The 12900-nt window shown below is 44.1% G+C and overlaps 1 protein-coding gene across 2 annotated transcripts in view; it reads right to left on the bottom strand.

Annotated features, from left to right (window-relative positions):
- Positions 1 to 12900, bottom strand: part of EXOC4 (exocyst complex component 4) — a 578416-nt gene that overhangs the window by 29517 nt on the left and 535999 nt on the right. For both annotated transcript variants that reach the window (XM_007055935.4, XM_043520885.1), the window contains exons 16-17: positions 10240 to 10418; positions 7725 to 7884 (exon numbers count right to left, since the gene is read on the bottom strand). In XM_007055935.4, coding sequence (XP_007055997.1) covers positions 7725 to 7884; positions 10240 to 10418 — 339 coding nt within the window. The remainder of the gene's footprint in view (positions 1 to 7724; positions 7885 to 10239; positions 10419 to 12900) is intronic.

Here is a 12900-nt window from a genome sequence, read left to right as displayed (position 1 = left end):
GTGCACTTAACCCTTGAACTGCCACTCGGTTTCATTGTCAGCCGCTGAAAGCTACTTTCCTACACATCAAAACATATATGGCCGCCCCATTTTTAATGACTTTAGCCAAGGCAGAGTGATTGAACATTTGGGGATCTGTGACGGTTCTTGGGGAGGTGGAGGGCAGAGAGCACTGCCAGAACAGGGACCCCTAGAATCCCGACCTGGAGGAGCAGGCATGTCTCCCGTCAACTGAGGAAATGCACTGCAGCTGTATCTGATCCAGAGGCAAGGCTTCAGCTATTCTGCTTATTCAGGTTCTTACACTGTGCCCATCAGCATGGTAAATGCTCTTCCACGTTGCATATTACAACCAGTAATATGACAAAGCCCTGGCTGGGATGATTTAATTGGGGATTGGTCCTGCTTTGAGCAGGGGGTTGGACTAGATGACCTCCTGAGGTCCCTTCCAACCCTGATATTCTATGATTCTATGATTCAGTGCCTGATGGGGGATTGGTCATGGACATACCCTGCTCCATTACTCCCCCGCCACTGTGTCCAATGCAGACTGTCTAGCGTCACCCACCCAGCTCTCCCCTGCCTAAGTATGGCAGAAGAGGCTCCCATGTAGGGAGGCCCTGGAAAAAACAGGACTTGAGTGTGCATTGTACATTGTGTTAGGATCACAGAAATCAGAAACGGAAAAAAGATTATTAGTTCAACCAGTCCTTGCCCTGCTCACATCCAGCTACCTATAATATACTTTCGCGGAGTTTGCCCACTCTGGTTTTACATCTCTCCTGTGGTCAGGCTTGGTGGCACACCGTCTGATATAGCACTGGGTGCCCAGGCATGCCCATTCAGGCAGCATCCTCTTGTTAGACTGAAGTCCCCAAACACACATCCCCACTGAATCAGGAGCCACGATAATATTTCCCTTTTGACCTGCACGTTTTTATCCCGTTCCAGTTACAAGTGAAGTGGGAGTCTGGGGGAGCTCTAGCGAGTATCACAAAACCACCACAGGAGAGAGCTAGGTCTGGAATAAGCCCCGCCAAAGTTGCGTAAGGCTCCAGGCTAGGGCTTATTGCTGCAGGTTGACATTAAGGTACACCGGGTGCAGGTCGGAATTGAAGCGCATCCTCAGAATTGTGTTCAGTTAGAACTTGCAGAGTAGCTTCCCGAACAATGCCTGTCTCTAGCTATTTCCACAGCCTCTTAGATTCACAGGCATCAAATGTGCTTGATTATATATTTATTAAGAGAAAAAGAACAAAAACAGAAAGATAAATAATATATTTACCCCAGTGTAGCAGTAGCAATCAAACCCAGACTCAGTAGCTTTGGGAGGATCACATTTCAGCAGCACAAAGATTTCTGAGGAACCTCAGTCTAAAGCACTCTTGCTGTCCAATTCCCACTGGATAACTCCAGTAGATGGCAGCATGTTACTGCTAATTCCTAGTGGTCTGATGGCCACATGCAGATCAGACTCTGGCTTCCTACACAGCCAAACAAAATATCTCCAACCAAATAATCCCAGAATAAAAGGGGCTCTTGGAACCCAGCAACCTAAATGGCATTGCAGTGAGGAATTAAAGCCTCTCAGAAATCCCATTACTGAGTCTGATCCTGCTCCCACTGACAATTATTTCAACACAAGCAGGCCTGCATCCTGTGTGACTATCCTACCACCTCTGTCTATATGTCACTGAGGACGCTATTTATCCACGACAATTTTTAGAAACAATATCAGTTTAAAAGAAAATGCATGCTCTGGAATGATTAACCAGGACCTGCCCAGAGCAACTTTAAAAATGTTAAGGGCCAATTTTTGCCCGATTTAACAACAGATCAAACAAATGACAAAGGGAGCCTTTTTGAAAGGTGAATGGTGGTCAGCTTCCCTTGGTCCGAGGGCAATGCTCTGTGGGAGTCAAAGGCAGCTAATGCTCAGCGTGAGTGGCTTGAAAACAGCAGTGTAGCCTCTTAGGAAAATACAGCCTAGCCTGGTGATGTCTGGGAAAAGAGATTTGTAGGTTTGATTCTGGGAGTATGCATTTAATTTTCTTGGGACATTAGTGATTTCCTACAAACCATCGGGGTGTCCTCACTACTTCTAAGCCAACATGTCTGCAGTCGTTATCTCGTCTCTGAATCCACTGCAGACAGGACATTCTCTGGCTGAGTGGGTGGTGGGACAGGAATTACCCCTTAGAATATACATATACCAGCAACTACATGTATGTTGGAACATCATTATGAGTAAACAGCAAGTAGCTGGATGGCCACCTGCGGAGACGTACAATGACAGGAGCAGCAACAGCAGCTGCATTTCACTGCGAAGCAGAAGTAAAGGTCTTTATCCTTCCTGAAGGATAAAAATTCAAGATGGTCCTTGCGTACATACAGACGGTGCTGATTATATGCACGTGAACTACACTGCAAGGGCCTATTCATGGCCAATCTGTGAACAATGTCTGGAATGCTGATAGCTTGTTCTGATACCCTTTTCATTGGGCTTTCTCTAGGACAGTCTGGGTTTGACTGCAATGGAAACATACACTCCACATCTCTTAGAAAGATGCCTTTAAATCCAAGAGCCCAGTTTCTAAAGTAGCAGGAACAGGATCTCCAAGAGTCTGCAGGACCCGTTGCCTTTCATCTCTTGTAAATTAGGCCCCACATTAGAAAAGGTTCCCCCGCTTCACCACAAAAGATTTGCTATGCATGTGTTTGTCTCCTGGCCAATTAGTCATTATTACTCTCCTTTAACATGGAGTTTTATTTTTAGATGCCAACTTAATATCTTCTCCCACCCCACAGAGTCCTCTAAATACTTAGAGTAATCCCTACGCTCCCACTGTAAGCCATGTGTGTTGTGCCTCTCTCCTTTCCAGAGGAGGAAAAGATTACCTCCTGTCAAATCCCTATTATACTGGAAATGAACTGGCCAGAGTGATCAATGCTGGGCAAAAAACAGATGGACCTGATTAACTAGTGCTCCCAGCACCAGCTAAACTGTGTGAAGGTGGAAGGGGCAGAGAGAGACCAATCTGAAGCCAAACGTGTGCCCTAGGCATGGCTGTGTAGCGCATTAACCATTCAGCTGGCCTCCTGGCTCAGGTTGGAGAAACAAGATTACATCTGATTCAAAGACAGTTTGCTCATTTCATAGGAGTTCTACTGATGTAAGGAAGTCTGATAATATCCTTATTCCCTCTAGTTAATCTGCAATTATCTTCCAGCGCAAACTAGCCTTTCAGACCTAATAGCGAACAGTAGCAACTCTCAATCCACCTGATGCCAGAGAGGTCAAAATTACATGCTGTTTTAAGAAATTTAACATTTTCCATCACTCTCTCACGCCCAAGTCAATTAACTTCCTGGAAGAAGGCAGTATTACCATCACCCTCTGCATCGGAATGAGAGAACAGCAGGATGGCAGAAGAATAAGGCTTCCATTGATTAAACCCTCTAACAGTGGAAGAACATTTTATTTAAAGACATGTCTGAACCAGAAATGGAGATCTGGACACCTTGGAAGATGTGCGTGTGCGCATGGGCACATGCGTTTCAGACCTGAATTCACATACACATTTCACAGCTAGTCTTTCATTTCTACAATGGCACAAACCAAAACCCCGGATCTGAAAGTTTCAGAACTTTGGATCCTTTGAAATACAGTCCCAGATCTAAATTTTGCAGCACATGTCCTTTTTAAATAAAGAATTACTGTAGGAGGAAAACCCTTATTATTCATTTGTATTTTGGTAGCACCCAGAGGCTCCAATCAGCGATCAGGGCCCTAATGTGCCAGACACTAGACATATGTAATAAAAAGGCAATCTCTGCCCAAATCCCTGAAAATATTAATATGAACTTTAGAAAACCGATCTTTATAGCTTTTGTAAAACAGAGAAATGCACAAATACTGCAGTCAGTTATCTGCATCATTTACACCTCCTCTTATGTGACTGGATACAATTATTTCTAAAGCAGTATGAAAGTTGGCAGTTTCACTTTTTGCAGGGAAACAGAATCACAGAATCTAAGAAATGTAGGACAGGAAGGGATCTCCAGAGGTCACCCAGTCCTTCCCCAGGTGCTGAGGCAAGACCAGTATACCTAAGACCATCGCTGATAGAGCTCTCTATGACATGCCAACATTCCCCTTGGTGTGCTTTTCCTCAGAGTTCCTCTCCCCCTCCCTGACGTAACTTGGAGCAGAGGGCGAACCCAAAACCTCCAAGTAAAACTCATTTGAAATGAAATCTCCTGCATCATATTAAAACCTCACAAAGCAGTGAATTTCACAGGATTCTGATGTGAACTGCAGGTTCACAAACGTTTTAATAAATGTGGTTGAAATTGCAAAGTCTCACCAGAACCAGGTGAGTATTATGTGGATTCAGGTTTCAGTGAGAATATCCTGCATGGCTTTAACTTCATAGAAGAAAGGGCTTCCCACTCACACTTCCTTATGGAGGTTTATTCTGCTTTAGGTTGCTAATAAACTTCCAAAGGGAGCCACTCCAGACTAGGCAGGGTAAGCAATGCTCTTCAGTGCTCTGTACAAACCCTTGAGGAATGTAAAGAAGAAAAAAGGACCAACACTCAGAGAACACAAATATGCTAGGTTCCCCAGCCCTTTCTCAGGTGGCACCAGCCTCCACTGTAAAACACAACACACCAGAGCTCGGATGTGTTAATTTATAGAATAAATTTACAGCCTAACCAGCTGTCTTGTTCCAAATTTAAAACATAATGTGAAGAGAGCTGCATATTAACTTTTAATAGTATTTGTCTGTATATTGAACTCTAGACTTCAAGCTCTAATGGGCAGACAAGCAACGACAGGGCGAGCGAGGGAGCTAATATCAGTACTGAATGCCTAGCCGGGGAAACATCAGCCGTCCAAATCTGAATGTGAATTACAAAGACCTTGTACAATAAATAGTCTCATGAAAACTGGAATACACCTGAGTTTTTTTTCTGTTGGAAACAATTCAGCTCTTCCTCCATCTCTATTGATTCACGAAATACAGAACTATTTGAAATATGTAACATATGCACTAGTCACAATTTCCTCCCCCCTACCCCCCGCCCATCTCATAGGAATGAACTATGGATTATTTTTCTTCAAGGCTGGTTCTTCAGAAATACAGGGGTTGCAATGTTTCACAAACTGGATTAAATGTGGTTTAGGAATACTCAGTCACATCCTACAGTCACAGGTCATTTTCCCCAGTAGCAGCGTTACTAGTTAGCAGATGGGACTGGGAATCAGGGACTTCTAGGGTGGCTCTACTACTAACAAGGTGGGTGACAAAAACCTCTCAGTGACTCAGTTTCCCCATTTATAAAATGGAGGAATTGATATTTGCCTACCTTTGCAGAGTGCTTTGAAATCCTAGTATGAGAGGTGCTATAGGATCACTGTCAGTGTTACTGTTTGCTCTTTTGGTATTGTTATGTATATTTTATATTTACAGGAGGATTTGATTGCTGGACCACTAATTGGGCCAACACTAAATGTGTTTGGATAATTGCAAATTCAGATCAGTACGTGTCAATGGAACAGGGATGTCATTAGCAAGGGAGGTTCAAACAGTGGAGATCCAGGTACCTGGATTCCATAGTAATTTGAAACTCAAAGGGATGTAGCATATCACAGAAATCTGCTCCAAAAGAAAGAAAGAAACAATACAGCCATCAGAGTTGTCAAAAATGCTCTTGAACTTGTACTAAGGGAGGAACTAACATTTTCGATTCTAGCCCTTCCCAAGTGACACACAGTGCGGCATTGAAAGGCACAACTCCATCGCTATTCAACTAGTGCCTCAAATGCCTCTGCAAACAGCTGATGGCCCAAGGATGCCAACCTCCACTGGGGCTTGGTCAACGTTTCATTATTTGGATTCCAGTTACCATTAACACATCTTCAAGCCTTGCTCTGCCTGCCAAAAACCTGGACTAATTTACTTAACATTTCAACTAAAAAAAATCATTTAAAACGGATGATTGAATTTGGGAATTGTATTCCTCAGAGAATTAGTGATGGATCTCTCTCCCTCCTCAGGCCTCAGCACTCAGAACTACCCCATGTCAGTGTTATTAGGAATAGACTAATACAGTAATGACACCATACCCCAAATGAGTGCCCAAATAAATGAAGCACTCAGTCATACCTTAATCTGAGTGAGTCAGATTTTCAACCTAATTCAGGTTTCAGAGTAACAGCCGTGTTAGTCTGTATTCGCAGAAGTGTTAGTCTCTGAGAGAGATGGCCAAATCATGACAAAATCCACTTGCCATTATTTGTGGATTGTTCTAGTCTTGGACAATTTTTTTTGCCTTGCACCCACCCGTGCTTTTAGATTTCTAGCCCCCCAAACTCTTCCCTATGAATATTTCATGTGTACTCAGCTGCCTATTATTGAAATGGTCACTACCGGCCTCAGTGAGCCAACAGATCTGAAACACCAGTTCTCTTCTTATATCCATTTGCAAAGCCAATGCACTTCTTCGTGTGCGTTTTAACATTTGCTTTTGTTAACATGCTCCATCTGCTTTTTGTGAAATGTCTATTTGAATTCTCAGCACCTGGGAGCTGGAGGTACAATTGTAAAAGGACTGAAAAGCCAAACTTTCTCTCTTTAGAGAGGCATGGTCTATAAGTCTAAGCACAGGACTGGGAGCCAGGAAATCTTAGGATCCAACTCCAGCTCTGACACCATCTCCATTCTGTGGCCCTGGGCAAGTCATTTAATCTCTCAGCCTCACTTTTCACATCTATAAAATAGGGATATGACTTTGTTGTACCTTTTGTATGCCTTATGGAGCTTTAATGAATACCTGTCAAATCCTGTTGCCTCTTGACTTCTGCAGAGGCAAAGTCTTCAACTTTTTATTTTATGCTAAACACAGATTTTTATCACTGGGTTATTAAACAGCTCAAGCTATTTGAACAGGAGTAGGGCATTAACCTCAGTTTAATGGTCAAATTCCAGTTTGGGCAACTATAGTCTGCCTACCTAAAATTCCCTCTTAGGTTTCAAATGAATACAAGATTCTTCTTCGCCTCAGGGACAAGTGTCCCATTAAATCCCAATGTGTGACCTTTTCTGGGCGAGTGGGAATATTTTTGTCAAGACAATGAGCTGTCTCTTTCACAACTGCTTGCTAGGGCAGGTACGACTGGCAGAACGCACTTGCAGAGCTGCCAGAAGCATTAGCAGCAGCGTGATGTTCTTTTGATTTTAATGGAATGTCTTCTGAGCAGTAGCACAGAGACTAGCATGGAGGACAATAAGTGAAGCAGTTAAATAAGGACAAACAACATGTACAGTGGATGTTGCCTTTCTCCTGCATCCCCCGACCCCCACCCCACCAAGAGCTGTAAAGGGAGAGAGCATTCTGGGACTCTGATCTTGCCACCTAGCCATACATTTTCAAGGGGGCACTACAGGTATCAACCTTCAGCAAACTCATAGCATGTAGCAACTGTAATGTAACTAATTTGGTGGAAGATAAGCTCAAAGGGACTTTCATTCCATTGAATGATTCTCTGCTGAGTCTGCTGAATAGCGGAGGGAGAAGTGGATGGCATTTCAAACAGTTCTAGGGTTTTACTCCATTGATCAGCTTATTCAGTCACCTACACAATTGATGGTTTAACCTTTTAAGGCTACTTCTGTTGTCACAGCATTAACAAACAAGGGGCATGGTTTCCAACACACCTTGCAAAGTCCAGGTCGGCCTCGCGCGACATGGTGATGTTGGTCAGGTTCTGCTGGAGGATGAAGATGTTTCTACACATTTTCTTGATACCAGATTCGCTGATGCGCTTGAAGTACTGGGCGCCATTGATGAGAATACAGGAAATCAAGTGGCCCAAGCCTGGGAGGGGAGATAAGCCAAAGAATTGCAAAGAGGAAGAAAATGTTTAGCAAGAGACTGCTTTCTAGTCACCGGCCACACAAACCATTTAAACAGGTGCCTACTCTTAAAACATATCTGTAATAGATGCTGCTGCTCACGTTCCTAAGGTGTTTCTGAAGTTGGCCTTTACCACCACCCTCAGTGTGTTTTGAGGTGACTTCCCGCCAAAGGTTCTTGATTCATAAAAAAATTGGACACACCAAAAAAATGGCATGAGGAGCAGAAGTATCCACTATCTGTGAAATTTTCACAGCCACGGATATTTCAGGACCTTCAAATGGGCACTGGTGGATTATAAACAGACCTAGGCTAATTTCTGTTCAGCTCCTCTCGAACAGAACATCAGAAGTGTTTATAGCATCTTGTCACTGACCATTTCTACTACTCCACATATCTACTGCGTCACAGCAGCTTAATCTACTAATAAAATCAAGTTGGTTTTTTTTTAATGCGCTGTCAGCCCAGCAAAGCAAATTTCGCCGGAGAAGAGTGAGCTGCCCTGCCCTGAATTCTGCCTCATGCGCCATCAGCCTCAGGTCAGGTCTAATTGCAGAATCATCAGGGTGGGTCAGGATGCATGGAGTAGAAAAAGCACGCTGTGATCTCCAAATAGAGATCCTCCAAGGCAGGTGGCTAGGAAACAAATCTGGTTTTGCTTGTAAACATGGATATATATGCCACTTCCAGAGACTAAGCACAGGAAACAACAAGATGCTATCTTTACAGAATCATATTCTGAGCATAATTGCACTGAGGCCTCTCTCCTTGCCTTAAGCAGACTGCCAGAGTCATTCCAACACCAGAACAGTCTCATGGCAAACAAATTTAAGGTCAAATTCACCCCAGCAAAAAAGGCTTGTGCAAACCGCGAACTGAGAGAATTCACACCTGAGAGAGAGCAACCGCAAGGCCTATGTATTGCTTACATTCAATGTAAATAGTCAAAATATGGATAAAGAAGTGACCGGGCTGTGAGTTGGCTCTCTGCAGAGACAGAAATTTCACCCTATGCGCCGAAGTAGCTCACAAATGGTTCACCAGGCTTTGTGTAGGGTCCATTGCTATGAGGTGAATTTCCCTCTTTTTGAACACAAACGGTCGGACTTACGCAGCGAGACAGTTCTTTTCCATGGGATGGTGTTATCACAGCCTGCCACAGTATCAGAAAGGTTAGAGATACCAAAGACCTGTTCCAGCCTGTAGTCCATCCTTCTGCCAGTGAAGGTCTGTGCCTGGCAGAGTCCTTCATTATATATATATAGTTTATTTGATATTCTAGTGCTTTGACTGGTGTGGTTTCAAACGTCTCTGTCCAGCCCAGGGGATTTGTGTACTAAACAAATAGCTATCAATGGTGGGAAGAAATGGGGGTTGGGGAACTTTACGGATCTTCAAAACTTCTACTAGGGGATTCAAATGGCATGGAATCTAGGGAGAACCAGCACTGTAAAACCCTGTTTTTGCGCCCCCTTTTTCTGTCCAGCACATCACATCAGACACTTGATGTGATTCACAGTACTTTTCCTGACCTTGTACAATCTGTTGAATAAAACGATGCACCTTATGGCTACCCAGGCCTTTAGAATGGTGTGTTAAAGCCACAGAATATAGATGAGATTAACTGAAACATGATTTAGATTCTTAAAGATCTTTAAATCATTAGAGCAGCTGAAATTCTCCCAATTTAATGTTAGAAACAGAACAGTATTAGGTTCTAACAGTGACCACTCCATAACATATTGTAACACCAACAGACAGCGGCTGTCAGCACGCAGGATCAAACCTGGGACCTCTGGAGCTAAATGCATGAGCCTCTACTGCATGAGCTAAAGCCACATGGCCCTTAGCTAATGATGTAGAGCAGACTGATTAATCTCTCAGTGGTCTTGGTGCTACTAGAGGGGACAGAACACCACATCCAGGAGGTATGCGGGCCACAGTAGCTATGTTTGTAATATATAAACACTCCTACATGGCTTTCCTGATGAAGATCCTTGCTGCATGTACTTAATCTTATATTTCCCCCATTCAGTCTGAGCCCATTCCTCCCAGTTTATGGATATACACGAAGGAGTGGCATGGAGGCAGCAGGGCTGCCATCTGCCTGCACAGGTCTCCTCATCAATCCGGAGCAGATGGCAACCATTCTGCAGTCAGTCTTAACCAAACAAGAAGGTTTTCATCTTCAGGCTGAGAAAGACCAATGATTGCCAGGCTGATCCATACCGCAGATAGTTTTAACGCTGATGAGCATATCCCCAGCCCCCACCTTCCTCCCAGCACATCAACTGAGCACACTGGCAAATGCCTGACCTTCAAAGATATACTGGAACTTGTGCTGCTGGAGGCTGGCACTCATAGCTTCCTCAACGGCACTGATGTCTTTATTTAGCCGCACCACAAGGGGGTCATAATCCATACTTTCCACGTTGGCCACTATGGCATAATTCCCTTGTTTAGCCAGTGGGATCAGATAATGGAAGCAATGAACTCTAGAAGACAGAAGGCAGAGAGTCACTACGGAGAGAAACACAGTAAGATGTTAACGTTTGCCCAAATAAGATACTGACCTTACTGAACATGGCTTTGGCTGGGAAAAATAACGACAACGGGTTTTATTTTCTCATGTACCCAGACCCAGTGGGAAGAAAAATAAGTTTTCCCTCCTTTAAAAAATGTGCTCGGGATGAATTTGCTGCTGGTCTAAACATGCTGGATGGACAGCTGCATACCCGGAAGTCCTCTCAGGGTGGTCCAATTGCCACTGAGGCCAATGGGAGACTCTCTCCTTTAACGGGAGCTGCATCAAGTCCTCTGTGACGCACACAGCAGACGCAGCAACAGGGAGCAGAACCACCACCGTGATTTGGAGGGGCCACATTCAGCCGCCACTGAAACTGCTAACAAGGGTGACAATTCCGGTGGCATTTCTCTGTGGTAAAAACCCTTCTCTGGAGCTAGACTGCGACCCAAAAATTCAGTCCATGTAAATCACTGCGTAATCCCCAGATAGTCGTCACTTTTGACCCTTGCTGACCTAAGCTGGCTTTGAACCGGTGGCCTAGCAGAGAAAGGCTCTTTATTTCATTACTGCTTCCCTGAAACTGTCCAGGGTCCCCAGTTCTTCAGTAATTTACACTGTTTTTAGTGTACTGGCTGATCCCAAATAGAACTGATTGGCAATATTTTGTTCGCAATGTGAAAAGGGACTGAGACTGCTACAAAAGTGAAATAGAAAGAGAGAAACAGGCTTTTTTCCCCCTTCAAAGCACTGGCATGTTTGTTCTGACCTCAATATGACTTTGGCATTAAGATTTTCTGAAAACATTGCTGATTGCACAGCAGGAAGGTTGATTTTTATAAAGTGCATATTTAGGATGTTGCAGTGCTAGGAGATCGCTGCTGAACACACTGGAAGGCCTCCTGAAGGTAGATCTTTTATTTAAGGAAACTGCCTGATAGAGGTGACATTATGAGTGTGCCCTGTATAAAGTGACAGTTGAATATTTTCCTTTTAAAGTTCAAATAGGTGAATAATAATAATCATCATCATAAAAACTGGGCTGGTGACTTTTACTTCCAATATATCTACCGCTCAGCATGTCATTTTGCTGCATTCACAGACAAGCACAAAGGTAGTCAAGCACAGAAGAATCCCTGGCACAGAGCTGGCCCAGCTGACTCCATTCTATCACTCCCTGGCCCAACCAATGAAAGGGTTGTGTTGCGTGGGGATGGGAGGGAATGTGACTGAAGTGCCCTGCCCTCTGGTGATCCCCACTAGCAAAACATCCCCAAAGGGGCCCTTACAAACTAGTACAATTCAGACCAGCCCTGAGGTGTCTCTAACTTGCACAGGGTTCCAGTTGCCCATAGGTGGGGTGGAGCAGAAAGGTTGTGGCTAAGCCTTCTTTGTGCCCACCTCTATACACCAAGCACTGCTCCGAGCATTCAGCCAATAATCTTCTGTTACTTTCTATAGGAGGGTACAAATAACCTACAGAAAAAAATATATATATATTTTCTGTTACATTCTGTCCTGAACAGGAAGGATGGAGCTGTAGTTAAGGCAGAAGACAGGGAGTCAGATGACTTGGATTTTAATCCCAGCTCTGCCCCAGACTTTGAGGGTGAAGGAGGGCAAGTCATACGGTCCCTCTGTGCCTCCATGGCCTCCTCTGTAAAACTGGGTTAATAATGTTTCCTGGCCTCTGAGAACTGGTATGAGGCTAAATAAATGTTTTAAAAGCACTTTATGATCCTCAAGCAGAACCAAAGAAGTGCAAAGCACCATTATTATTTTTAAATGGGATAACGGTTAATGACCTGTGAATCTCAACGGGTTTGGTTTAGATAAGCAGCTACAAATTTGAGGGCCAAATTCTGATCCTACCTATGCTGCTGTAAACCCAGAGTAAATTCACTGACTTAAGTAGAATTACATTGGCTTTACAGTGGTCCCTGGATCATTTTCCCACACGGTTCCAGAGAGCTGTGAGGCCCAACTAGTCAAACTCCGTAGTGTGACTGCATCTGGCAAAATCTGGAAGCGAACAGAGAGCCTGAGGAGGGAGAAAGCAGAGAGGAACTGATGCTTTGGCATAAAACCCTGCCTGGTTGTTCGCTTGCACCCTCTTTGAAATGGAGCCGGTGCTGATAAATTCTCAGTGCAACTCCATGAAGATGTGCCATGAAGGCTCATTTAAAGAACAGGTTTTTGTGAATGAAAACACACTGCATTATACAGCTGGACAATTACATGAATTCTGGGAGCTCACATAGTAATTTCAGAGAATCCCGCTATTCACAGCCACCAAAGTGACGGCTATTTTTTCTGGTGTTACTGCAGGTGGTTGCACAACAGAGTGTGATTAATAGGGGGGAACTCTCACAGAGACTGGGTGTTTACTGGTCATTAGCACACCTTCCCTTCTCTCCCTTCCACTCATCCATGCAGAGCAGTGGCGCTGGAAG

The sequence above is a fragment of the Chelonia mydas genome, chromosome 1 (assembly GCF_015237465.2).
Source record: "Chelonia mydas isolate rCheMyd1 chromosome 1, rCheMyd1.pri.v2, whole genome shotgun sequence".
NCBI classification, from domain to species: Eukaryota; Metazoa; Chordata; order Testudines; family Cheloniidae; genus Chelonia; species Chelonia mydas.
Note: the sequence above shows the minus strand (reverse complement) of the source record. Positions and strands in the feature narration are given on the sequence as shown.